The sequence below is a fragment of the Rhineura floridana genome, chromosome 3 (assembly GCF_030035675.1).
Source record: "Rhineura floridana isolate rRhiFlo1 chromosome 3, rRhiFlo1.hap2, whole genome shotgun sequence".
Classification (NCBI taxonomy): Eukaryota; Metazoa; Chordata; class Lepidosauria; order Squamata; family Rhineuridae; genus Rhineura; species Rhineura floridana.
This window is the reverse complement of record NC_084482.1, coordinates 146,159,294-146,172,772: the sequence shown is the minus strand read 5'-3', so window position 1 is coordinate 146,172,772 and position 13,479 is coordinate 146,159,294. Positions and strand designations below refer to the sequence as shown.

The window sequence follows — 13,479 nt, the reverse complement described above, 5'->3', positions numbered from 1 at the left end:
TTCAGAGCAGATGCTCTACCATTGAGCTACATCCCTATCAGTTGTTGAATTAGTAGCTACCAAGTGCTAAGTTTATAAAGTTCCAGTAGGCCTTCTACTGACAGATACTGCATCCATACAATAAGATTTCAGGACAGCTGATATGCAACAGTCATTTCACATAACTAACCACTCAGCTCCAAGACACAAAATAACACTCTCAGGGCCTTAAATCAAGTGAGAGGTACAATCAAAAGAACACTATCAGCTCTTTTCCTGCTTCATACGAAATGTGAGGTAGTCAGCAGTTATTGATGGCCACACCAAATGTTGCAGTAAAAAACAGATGATAAGTGGGCTCATCATAATTCCAATGTTACTTGAAGAAATCAGTTTTAAAGATAGCTAAAGAAATTATGAAAAATGGCACTGCAATTGTAGATGCTCAGAAGTGACTAACATTACAAAAGAGGGAGACTTGCACAAAGACAAGGCTGTATATATCACTAAGCTGCTATTGTATATTGTGTAAGAATGGCTTGCATAAGTTGCACAAACTGCCCAAAACAGTATAGTTAATCTTTGGGTCTGACAGGAGGTGAAACTTCCACCATCAACATTTAACTTTATATCTAGGAAATGTGTGAGTAAATATTATCTGAACCTCTGGACAAGCCAGAATCCTTTCTAGCTCAAGCTTTTTAAATACCCAAACTGTACAAGTGATCCCAAAGTTCTTTGAAAGCATGAACACACCAAAGGCAGAGTCTTAAGAAAAAGGGTGCAGTCATTTCAGTTTTATGGGAAAAAATGTAAAGTTAAATGGAAGGATATTTTTTAAGCAAACAAACAAAGGCAAGATATTTCCTATGAACATATGAAGTAAAAATGTATAAACACCCCCAGCTCTGCTCAAATTGGCTCAGCAATTATCCTATTTCTCTCCCTAGCTTGAATTGGAAACAAATTGGTGCATTTCCCAATCTCTAGCTTTGATAATTCAATGACTGCCCCTCTCCACCACCCCAAAATACCCACCTTCAGTTTATTTATAGACAAGCTGGGATGGTAACACTAGCAGTGGCAGAGAGTGAAAAGTGTGGAGTTTTCCCTCCCTCCCTCCCAGACGGGAGGCAGTTATTCCATCCCTGAGTGCTGCCTGGTTGGCACTGACCAATGACAGGGGCTTCTCTGTGACAGTTCCCCCAGATGAGGTGTGCCTGTCTCCTTCATTATTAACATTCAGGAGAAATTGTAAAACCTTCCTGATCACTCAGGCATTTGATGACTGAAAGGTGGTGTCCCTGGCAACCATTGAAATTATTAACTGTGAGGATATGTGACTGTTTTAAAATGCTTTTAGGTGTCCTTAATGATTATAAATGTTTCAAATGTGTCATTTTGCTGCTTTGTGGTTTGATATCCTGGGCACTTTTGGGAGAATGGGCAGGATAGAGATTTAATAAAGCTAATGAATAAAAGCTTCTAAAAGCCATGGAGATGGAAGGGGGAAGAAGGAATCAACATCCTCCTTCTCCAGCCCCTTTGCTACTGCTACTGCTACTGTGGCCATCCCTGTCAGCCAGCAAGTGTGGGGAGGGTGTCCTGTGGGTGGGGGACAGGAGGGGGTCTTTGGGGGACAGAGAGGAAGGAAGCCAAGGATTCTTCTTTTGCTCAGATTGTGACCCACCCCCAAGAAAGATGGGGGGGAGGTCGACTTAAATGCTCACCTATCTTTTCAGATGACCTTTGAAGAAATTCTCCAAGGAGAACTTCGTTGGCCACACTAAGACTGGTTTACAGCAGGTGAAACTATCTGTCAATTTAGCCCAATATTTATCTACTCTGATTGACAGTGCTATAGCAGCTCCTTCAGTATCCCGAGGCTGACAAGAGGTAGGGCTGGTGGCAGCAGCAGCACATGGAACTCTAGCTGGGTAGATTCTTTGCTCATATGTGCTATAGCAGCTCGTTCAGCCTCCAATGGCTGTCCAGAGTCTCAGGCAGAGGCCTTTCACATCACCTGCTACCTGATCCTTTCGGATGCAGATTCTATGCATACAAAATCACCACACAATTCAGAGGAGGAATTTCTGAATGGTCCTCCTTGCTCTTAAGAAACTAGAAGAGTTATCTTTCTGCATTACCCACTTACAAAACTCCCTTAGCAAGAAATAAAAATGCATGTGTGTGTGTGCGTAGATTCTTTTTATCTCATCCTCACCCTATGCTAGACAGCTGATCATTGGAGACTCAAGAATAGATTGTCCTAATTAGCCCATTATAATGTCTAAGCAAATATCATCTACTGCCAGGAAACTGCAATTAGCATTATGGAACCAGAGCTATCAATTATTATCCCTTCAGTATCCATATACACACACACACTAAAGAATTCATGAAAAAGAACCAGAGAATACCAAGACGTGAATTCCATAATTTAACCCTCATTTGAACCAAGAAGTATATTAGAATCTATCCATATATTTGTCAGAATAACACCGTGTAAATGCACAGTTCCTTTATCATAGCAATAAACATGGATATTAATAAAGGTTTCCAGAAACAGATAATCCTAAGTCTAACATAAATTTGCACAAGGCTAATGAATTTCAAATTTATTTATCTGTTTACCATTTTTAAAAAGTGAGACTGAGCTCACCTGATGAGATGCCTGAGCTTTGTCTAGTTCTGGTGGAGGTCAAAAAACAGAATAGAACTAAAGAAAATATGCACAGGTAATTAGAATAAATATTAGAAACTAGTCACACTAAGCTAAAAATACATGCTATAGCTATGTTTGTAAGGACTGGTCCCAAAATAGGTTATCCCTGTTTAGAAATGCATTATTTTTAAAAGAATTGCAAGCTCTACAAACAATCAAGATAATCTACTACTTACCATAAAAATTGTTTGAAAACAAAACTAACGCAAAATAAAATGTAGTATCATTGGAAAACAATACAAGCTCCAACGTTTTCTACCAAACAAGCTTATGGCCACATATTAAAAGGAGAAAGGATATCTACTTAACATCAACATGAAAGGCATCTCCCTTTTTAAAATGTAATCCTACATTCTTAAATCCATTGTTCACATATTAAAAGCTCCCAAGGCATTTCTGCAAGGTTTCCTGTTGGAATCCTGACCATACCAGCTTATATACACACATATATTCAGAATATGATTTCCAAACTCACCTTGAAGTTGTTGTCTTTGGGTTTTGGTTTTGTTTGTTGGTTGGGATTTGACTGGAAATGTTCATCTGCCCCCCCCTCCCACCTCTTGAATTAGAAATGAGCAATTTTGAATTAAATCTATGACATATCCACCAGATTTGGCTGAACATTTGCCACATTCATGAAAATTGTATGCAGAACAAGTTCATTGCATGTAGATAAAATATCGTAGATTAGGAGCCATTCATACATGTGGTATCCTTGTTAGTGATTAACAAGCTACCCACCTCTGCTTTATAGCATTGGAACTATAACCTTGCATTTTGGCCTACTGGTATTGACTAGGGGTGGGCATCAGCTCTGTGTGTACCACTAAAAATAAGGCAAATCAGGGTGATTTGGGTCATGACCTTACATTACCCAGGCCGAATTGCATCATTAACAATGTGTCTCTAGCTGGATCAGAGAACCCCTAAACAGTCCCTCTGTGGCCTCATTTTTTCTAATATGTTAAATGCATGTTTGTTTGAACTTTGGCAGATTTTTTTACCTAGCGACATCTCCTTTATGTCCCCAGTTTTCAAACTGATTGCCCAGAAAAAAACTAGTGGAGGGAATGCCCTGGGCTCCTCCTGGGAGGAAGGGGGGAAATAAATTAGTTAGTTAAATAAATAAATAAATAAATAAATAGCGTGATTTCTATTTTCTTCACCCAAAATGGTAAAAACTTCCCTTGCAAAACTGATATTTCTGAAAACTGGTAGGTATCGTCCCCTCAGAAATAGTGACCGTGCCTGCAATTTGCATTTAATTCTGTCAGGAATTTTTTTAAAAAATGTTTCTTTTTTTAAATAAACTTTGAAGGTTTCCTGCATAAAACCCTCTGGATGGATCTGCCTGAAATTTGACAAGTTTAGTTCACAATGGAAGGGCTCCTTTGCCTGCAAATTTTATTCAGTTATGTGGAAAAAATTATAGCAATTTTAAATTCCCGGTTATAGTCAATGGGTGAAACAGAGTTTTGGATTTAATAGATCAGATTCAGACCCAAATAACCAATTGAATCAGAATGGCCAGAGCAGATCCAAAACAGATCAGGCTGCTTCCAAATATATACAGATACAAGGCAAATCATATGGTTGCTGCACATCCCTAGTAGTGATTACAGTTGTATGAGTCTTATTTGCAGCAGCTGATTTATGCTGACACCATACATTTGTACTTTATAAGCTTGAGCAGCAAAATGGCAGCTTTATTTACTGGATTTTAATACACAAAGCCTTACATTCTCTACAAATGATAGATTTCCCCGTAACTGCTGCAGCTGAAATTAGTCAATTCAAGTAAATTGAACTACATCTTAGCAGCTCATGCACAATCCACAGTTAAGAAAGCAAGAGCTTAGGACATTCTACATACTGTCAAATGCAGTATGAGACCAATGCCAAGTTCCTTTTGGTGTTCTGCAAATAAACAGGATGTATTAAATGATGCTTCCTGCAGACTTACAGTGTTGTCAACATAGGCTTCAGTCCATACCACGTCATGCTCTTGATCAATCACTTTGGGTCGACTAAGCACATGGAGATATTCCATAACATTTTCCTGCACATCAGCTAGAGTAGAGATCTGAGTAAAAAAACCTGTAGAAGTTTAAAGCACAGAGAGAGAGAAACATGAGGTCATGCAGACAGAACGAGTGTGGAATATGTATAATAATTACACTTATCTTGTCTCCAGTTTGCACCGCAAGAAATGGGAAATGGGGGGGGGGGAGGACCAGAACAAAAAAGATCCCAAAGAAGTCTTGTCGAGCATTAATTTGTGAAAGCACAAGTCTGTGAAATAATATGTCAGTCCTGAAAGGTTCCATTCCTCAGAGTATTATACACCATTGCACAGCCTGTCCTAATTTGTTTGATTCCAAGTCAGTTTTTCAGCTGCAAGATACAGTAAAGTGGAAGAAGTTTGTTCTTAAAGGTAAATGCTTTAAAAATGGTAGGGCTCTATAAACTTTTTAGAACCATCCATTCCAAGTATCCAGCTTCACACACATAAATGATAGAACATTTCTAGTCTATAAAATTGTAGCTCTCAAGCAGAATGCAGAGTGCCATCACTTATCATTTTTTTCTTCTATCTGTTCCCATTACATTGGCCTCATGCCACATACAATGTAGGCCATACTCATCCACTGAAGCCGTAAGGAACTGAAGAACTCTTTAGTGCTGAGAGTACTATGTGGACTGTATCATTGGGCTTAGGGAGAAGTCCTGGCCCCCAATACATGATGGTAGTTGGGTTTAGGAATTGGCAGAGATGTCCTTCCACTGGCAGTGGGGCTCTACCACTATGAAGCCATTGCTATGCCCACTAAAGGTGTGGGCTCTTGTGAAGCTACAGCAGCAGTGTTCCCATCAGTGGTAGCCAGTGTAAGATCCCAAATGGAGTGCTCCAGGGCCAGGGCATAGCAGGGCTAGTGAGTAGATTTGCTTGAGAAGATCCTGATCTCTCCCCTCCGCTGTGCCAACTAGCAGCTAGCAGGGGCTACAGGGTTAGGTTTGTAGTCTGGGGTTCTCATAGATCCATCTTTGTCACTGGGGGCACAAGTAACCTTCCCCTTTGACTTACCCAGGCTGATATGCCAGATATGACCCTACCTGGAAAGAAATAGGTGTACTTCCATTACCTATGCCCTAGTAATCTCTCATATGATTTACTGTAATGCACTGTATGTAGGAAACAGTCCAGAAACTTTCTTTAGTTGAGAATATGGCTCTGAGATTGATAACTGGGACTGAGTGATATAAGTAAAATGCATTATCATCTTTACTGGCATCCAATCCATTTCCGGGGCCCAATTCAAAGTGTTAAGGATTATTTCTTCTCATATGTACCCACCCAGGCCTTAAGAACTTCAGAGATCCTTATTCTGGTGCTCCACTAGGTGGGTTCAGCAATTGCTACAAGTGAGAAGGTCTTTTCAGTTGTGGCACCCCAGCTATGGAATGACCTCACCAAAGAGGCTCACCTGGCACCCACATTGTTGTCTTTTCTGTGCCAAAGACTTTCTGATGTTTTCCTAAACCTTTTAAATCTGACCATTTCTGCATTAGACATATTTTCTAAAAAAAACCGTCCCTTGCATTTTATTACTTTTTACTGTTACTTGTTTTTCTACTCATTTTTAACTTCTGTATTATGTTGTAAGCCTTCCAGACATCTAGAGCTGCCAATACATGCTGTAAATAAATTAATAAAATGGAGAGGAAACTGGCAGGGTGCAGTTTGGGGCAGAGAGGTAGTGAGGAAAAGAACGAAGTGCCCTATATCTGCTATGCCACCACTCCAAAGACTGCTTTTCCCGAGTAAAAGTCAGTGCCGGCTTTTATAATACACATATGTGTGTAACGTGTCATTCTGTCCTTAAATGTAATGTGTGAACCATTTTCTACAGAACATCAGAATTTAGGATACTATGACAGTACATCTAGCTGGGCATTCTTATTCCTTATTAGCAATATTTAAACAGCTAGTGATCAATTACCTAAAAGATTCAACTGCTTCTTGTCACCAATTTGTCCCTGCACAGATTGATGTGTTGATTAATTTCTTCAGCCTCTTTCCTCAGTGTTTTGTATAAACTGCTAGACACATGCTGCACAATTAACATTTAAATAAACTAACATTAAAGAAAAGGGACTTTCAAATTACTATAGTGATGTAGACTATTTTCCTAAAGACTCGTTTAATACTGGTTCTTTTGTTTGTGGCTAACTAAAACATTAAAGTATGCCTTTATTTTTACAGCTGTCAAACTTTCAGTTGAAATTGACTGTTGAGGGAGAGGCATGGCTGAATCCCTTAAAATTTGGCATGCTGAACCTTTGGAAAATGTTACTTGCGCATCTGAAGATCTTGGTAATATTTTGTCCCTTCTACAGACTCTGAGGAGGATCATTAAAAACTTTCATATGCTATTCTGTAGCAGATCTGGGGTCTTGACTGTTTTAATGTATTTAAAATGGGTTGCCGCTTTGCCTCATTAAGCACGTTCCCTCAAGATATGGCCTACTTATGTGAGGGAGAACCATGTTGTTGTAGGAGTGGGGGGTCTCATTCAGTGTGTGAATTTCCACAGTGATCTTGTTCCAGAGAAAGGATTTCACTATCTGCAATCAAGTCAGCTGGAAATCTTTCAAACACCCTCCATCTCTGCTGTGTGCTTCCAAGGGGAAAATCACCACAAGGAAAATTGATTTTAGGGGCAATGACCTCTATGACAGCTACACAATTTGGCTTACCCATCCATGCAAGAATTAGACTGCAGTGCAGTCCTTCTGAGACTCTGCGGATTGGCACTATCAGATCTCACTCCTCTCTGGAAGCTCCATTTATCCTCCATTTCCCCCCTAAAAGAATCTGGAAGTGTTGTAGCTGATGACATCCTCTTTAAGCTACAATTCCATGAGTGAAAGAAATGTATGCTAGTGATGATGCTGAAGGATCTATAGGGATCAGGTGCAATTAACATGCCATGGAGCACCAGAGAAATTCATGAGGCTCTTGCCACTTTAGGAAAATGTTTGTGGAGATGTTAATGAAACCAACAATTAAAGACTCTGCTGACTTACTCTTATGTAGATCACACATATCTGATTTTTTAAAGCTCTGATAGAATTTTCCCAGATTTATGCAGCTACAGAAAAAGGATTATTGGAAAATTTTATTGAAAGATTTCTATCTTGCCTTTTGACCCAAAAAGGACCACCATGGTGGAAAAACTACTGTAAAATAACGACAAATTTTACTTGCAAAATAAAAAAATCAATAAAACAATGAAAAACATCAATATAAACAAGAAAACCCAGTGTAACAGCAGAGTAGAAACCAAAGACTAGTTTTGCTGAGGCCAAATGTGTTACACCATTAGAATTAGCGGAGTATATTGTGTCAAATTCCCTAAGACCTCCTTGCCTTCACTGGTGAATAAAAGGAGATGTTGACAATCTAAATATATAGAGGTTTGATTCTGCTCAAGTTCCACTCATGAGACTCCTCCATCTAGTTGTTACCAAAATGTTGTGGGATGGGAAGAAGCCAAAGAACACCACCTAGTCCATCCTCTGCTAGCAGGGCCAGCGCCTGGCATGCCAGGGCCCTTGGGCACCAGCCTGCCCTGGGCCTTGGCATCTGCACACATGCATGCCCCACCTACCTACCTACCTACTGAGTGGGTGGGCATGGGTGGGTGGGCAGGGGGGTGAGTGGGTGGGGGGTGAGCAGGAGGGTGGGTGAGGGAGTGAGCAAGCAAGCGAGCAGACGGGGCAGGCAGGGAGATGGGTGGGTGAGCGAGCGAGCAGGTGGGGGACAGGGGGCAGGGTGGGCAAGCGAGCAGGTGGGCAGGGGGAGTGGGTGGTCAGGGGGCGGGCGAGTGAGCAGCCAGACAAGCAGGGGGTGGGAGAGTGAGCAAGCGGGCGCAGGCAGGCTCATGAGCAAGCAGGCGGGTGGGCAGTTCCCTCCCTGCTATCTGCAGCAGGAACCCGGCCGCAGATCACAGAAGGGGAGCCCTTCAGGGGCCCCTCTGGGGCACAGGGCCCTTGGTCAGGGCCTGACCTGGCTGCCCTTTGGTGCTGGCCCTGTCTGCAAGTATATCAGATGGCTCTTAGCTACCGAGAAGATGCCTAAAATACATCCCTAGATACTCCCAGGACATTGTTAGCCAATGTGGTGTCCTCCAGAAGTTGTTGGACTCCAGATCCTCTCAGTTCTAACCAGCATAACCAATGGTCAGAGATGATAAGACATGAAATCCAGCAATACCTGCATAAAACCACAGTGGCTACCCCACTAGTCTAAGGCATGGTCCCAGAAGAGAGGCCCCCATGCCAGGAAACAAGACTAAGCACTAGATCCCTAGAGTAAATACTGAAACAGTTGTTTATCAGCCTTCCAAGTGCTATTTCCAAATGCTTCCTGCAACTGCTGTTTACACCCTAAAGCTGGCAAGGAGACTTATTTGGGACCTTTTAGCATGGAGAAGGCTAAAAAGGAAGTGATAAAGAAACCATTAGGGTAACAAAAGATTCTTTCCAAAGAGCACAAAAATGTGGTTCAGAGCCATATATGCTATTTGTTTTTGGCAACTAAGAAAAATCTTTATTTTTCCATTATTAGAGATTGGGTAAGGATATGCCAGATTAACAGGCGAGGAAGGAAAAGACCTCTTCATGACCATATTTTGTGAATGGCTGCGCTTAGATCTTTATGAAGCATGGATAATGTACTGTCTGAAAAGCTAACATACTTTGTTGTTGACTAAACTGTCTTTTAAAAACTTGCTTCAAAGGATTCTTATACAGTGACTTAGGCTAAATCCTAGTGCAATATTAGCTGATTAAGACAAGTCTTTAAATTGAGTAATTTTCATCAGATGGTCACAAACAGCGGTTAAAGCAATAATCCATGACTAAATGGATGTGCAAGTGAATCATTAGAATGTCATGTGGTGTGCACCCATTGAAAAGTGAGAAAACCTCAGGACAGAATGCGATGACAGACAGAATTGTAGCTTCACCAGAGATTTTATCACTGTACTGCATTATGCATTTAGGAGTTCACAGTTTCGTGATTCCGCTATGATCAACCTGACATGTCTGTTTCAGTGCCCATGCAGAGCATAAAAGGAAGCCACTCTCCCATTCTTCATGATGTGGGGTTTTGGATAATACAGAAAGTAGCCTATTCCTCCATATATGGGCCCAATACCCTGGGTCAAAATCCAGAAATGGAAAAAAGTCACTGCAGCCCACCTATTCTGTGTGACGCAATGTGCCCCACACACTATCTACTAACTAAAGAGAAGGCAGTTCACATCCCACTTTCTCATGAAAATAGAACTTCTTATAAGAGACGTCAGTTATCTTTGTCCCCCATGCTGTTTAACATCTATATGAAGCCCTTGGGAGCTGTCATAAGGAGATTTGGGGTGCAGTGTCAGCAGTACGCTGATAATACCCAGCTCTATTTCTCTGTAGCTTCTGAATCGGGAGAGGCCGTGCAAGCCCTGGAATGGTGCCTGGACTCGGTGGTGGGCTGGATGAGGGCCAATAAACTGACTCTGAATCCTAGCAAGATGGAGGTGCTGTGGATTAGTAGTTCCCAAATTGTAATTGGCCTGAGGGTTGTACTTCTTCTGAAAGAGCAGGTTTGTAGTCTGGGGGTGCTCCTGGATCCTGGTTGTTAGAGGCCCAGGTGACCTCAGTGACTATGAGTGCCTTTTACCAGCTTTGGCGGGTAAGACAACTGCAGCCATTTCTGGATGGGGACTGCCTGACCACAGTTGTCCATGCACTGGTAACCTCCAGGCTAGATTACTGTAATGTGCTCTGTGTGCGGCTACCCTTGAAGTTGGTCTGAAAGCTGCAACTGGTGCAAAATGCAGTGGCACAACTGCTCACTGGGACAGGGTATTGCCAACATGTCACCTCACTGCTGAAAGAATTGCACTGGTTGCTCATTAGTTACTGGGCTGAGTTCAAGCTTCTGGTTTTGGTGTACAAAGCCCTATACAGCTTGGTATCAGGATATATGAAAGATCATAGAACATAGAATTATAGAGTTGGAAGGGGACTATAAGGCTATAGAGTCCAACCCCCTGCTCAACGCAGGAATCCAAACTAAAGCATACCTGACAGATGGCTGTCCAGCTGCCTCTTGAAGGCCTCCAGTGTTGGAGAGCTCAACACCTCCCAAGGTAATAGGTTCCATTGTTGTACCACTCTAACAGTTGGGAGGTTTTTCCTGATGTTTGGTTGAAATCTGCCTTCCTACTACCTGAACCCATTATTCCGTGTCCTGCACTCTGGGATGATCGAGAAGAGATCCTGGCCCTCCTCTGTGTGGCAACCTTTCAAGTACTTGAATTTATTTATTATTTATTTATTATTTCAATTTATATACCGCCCTTAGCAGAATAGCTCTCAGGGCGGTGAACAAACAAGATAAAATACAATATATCATAATAAAAATCATAAAAACATATACAAACAAACAACAAAAAACACTACAAAAACACAATACGACAAAAATTAAAAATACGGATTAAAAGATTAAAATGGTTAAGAAAATTAAAATGCCTGGGAGAGTGTTAACATATCTCCCCTCAGTCTTCTCTTCTCAAGGCTCAGTTCTTTCAGTCTCTCCTCACAGGTCTTTGTTTCTAGTCCCCTGATCATCCTTGTTGCCCTCCTCTGAACTTGTTTGTTTATCTGCATCCTTCTTAAAGTGTGGTGTCCAGAACTGGACATAGTACTCAAGATGAGGCCTAACCAGTGCTGAATAAAGGAGAACCAATACTTCATGCGATTTGGAAACTATACGTCTGTTAATGCAGACTAAAATAGCATTTGCTTTTTTTGCAACCACATCATACTGTTGGCTCATATTCAGCTTGTGATCAACAATAATCCCAAGATCCTTCTCGCATGTAGTATTGCTGAGCTAAGTATCCCCCATCTTATAACTGTGCATTTAGTTTCTTTTTCCTAGGTTTAGAACTTTGTACTTATTCCTGTAAAATTTGATACTGTTGTTTTCAGACTAATGCTCCATCCTATCAAGATTCCTTTGAATTTTGTTTACATCTTCCAAGGTATTAGCTATCCCTCCCAATTTTGTATCATTTGCAAATTTGATAAGCATTCCCTGCACCTCCTCATCCAAGTCATTAACAGAAATGTTGAAGACCACTGGGCCCAGGACTGAGCCCTGCAGTACCCCACTCATTACTTCCCTCCAGTTTGAGAAGTAACCATTGTCAAGCTTTCTTTGAGTATGATTCTGGAGCCAACTGTGGATCCACCTGATAGTTGTTCCATCCAGCCCACATATAGCCAGCTTGCTAATCAGAATACCATGGGGCCCTTTGTCAAATCCTTTGCTGAAGTAAAGATATATTATGTCCACAGCATTCCCACAGTCTATCAGGGAGATCACAAAATGAGATAACCTTAGTCTGGCAAGATTTGTTCTTGATAAATCCATGTTGGCTTCTAATAATCACTGCATTATTTTCAAGATGCTTAGAGATTGACCGTGTTATAATCTGCTCCAAACTTTTTGCAGAGATAGGGACAACATTAGCCCTCCTCCAGTCATCCGACACTACACCCAGCCTCCACGATTTCACAAAGATAACAGGCAGTGGTTCTGAGAGTTCTTCAGCCAGTTCCTTCAATACTCTAGGATGCAGTTCATAGGTCTTTGGATATTTGAACTCATTCAAAGTGATTAGGTATTCCTTGACCATTTGTCTATCAATCTCAAGCTGCAATCCTGCCCCTTCAATTTCACATTTCCCATAGAGCCTCTTTTGGGAGAAGATTGAGCTAAAGTAGAAATTGAGCACTTCTGCCTTTTCTTTGTCATCTGTTATTAATTTGCCATCCTCAATGAGCAGCTGTACTACCATTTCTCTTCTCTGTTTTTTACCATGGATGTACCTGAAGAAAGCTTTTTTGTTGCTTTTGGCATCTCTCGCTAACCTCAGCTCATTCTCAGCTTTAGCCTTCCTGATGCCATCCCTGCAATTCCATGCTACCAGTCTGTACTCTTCCTTTGTGGTCTGGCCCTGTATGTATCCTTTTTTTTTGTTTTCAGGTAATCCCTAACTTTCTGTGAAGCCACCTTGGCTTCTTTTGCTGTCTTCCACCTTTTTTCCTTGTTGGAATTGTCTGCAGTTGTGCCTTCAGAATTTTCTCTTTTAGAAAATCCCACCCATCTTGGACTCCCTTTCTCATGAGGGTTGCTCGCCACAGAACCTTATTTACCATTGTTCTGAGTTTATTAAAATCGACTTTCCTGAAGTCCAGGGTACACGTATGGCTACTCTCAGGTTTTGCTTCCTTTAAAACCAAGAACTCTAGTATAGCATGGTCACTTTCCCCCAGACTTCCCGTAACTCCCACTTCATCTACCAAGTCATCTCTATTGGTTAGAATCAAGTCCAGGATAGCTGATCCTCTAGTTGCTTCCTCCACTTTCTGTAGGAAAAGGTTATCTCCAACCCAAGTCAGGAATTTCTTGGAGGGGCCGTGTCCCAGCAGATATTGGGGTAATTGAAGTCCCCCATTAGTACTACATCTTGCCTCTTCAAAACATTGGCAATTTGCTTTGCAGAAGTTTCATCCTCATCTTCTCCTTGACTGGGTGGGTGGTAGTAGACTCCAACTACCATGTTCCTTTTGTTCCTTGCCCCATTAATTTTAATGCAGATATTCTTGGTGGAGCTACCAAGCTCAACCTCCTGTTCTTCAGTGCA

General features: G+C 41.5%; 1 protein-coding gene across 8 annotated transcripts in view; it reads right to left on the bottom strand.

The window, feature by feature from the left end:
- The window catches only part of CACNA2D3 (calcium voltage-gated channel auxiliary subunit alpha2delta 3), a 1,117,495-nt gene that overhangs the window by 440,570 nt on the left and 663,446 nt on the right, over positions 1 to 13,479 (bottom strand). For all 8 annotated transcript variants that reach the window (XM_061618250.1, XM_061618247.1, XM_061618248.1 and 5 more), the window contains exon 13: positions 4,668 to 4,801. In XM_061618250.1, coding sequence (XP_061474234.1) covers positions 4,668 to 4,801 — 134 coding nt within the window. The remainder of the gene's footprint in view (positions 1 to 4,667; positions 4,802 to 13,479) is intronic.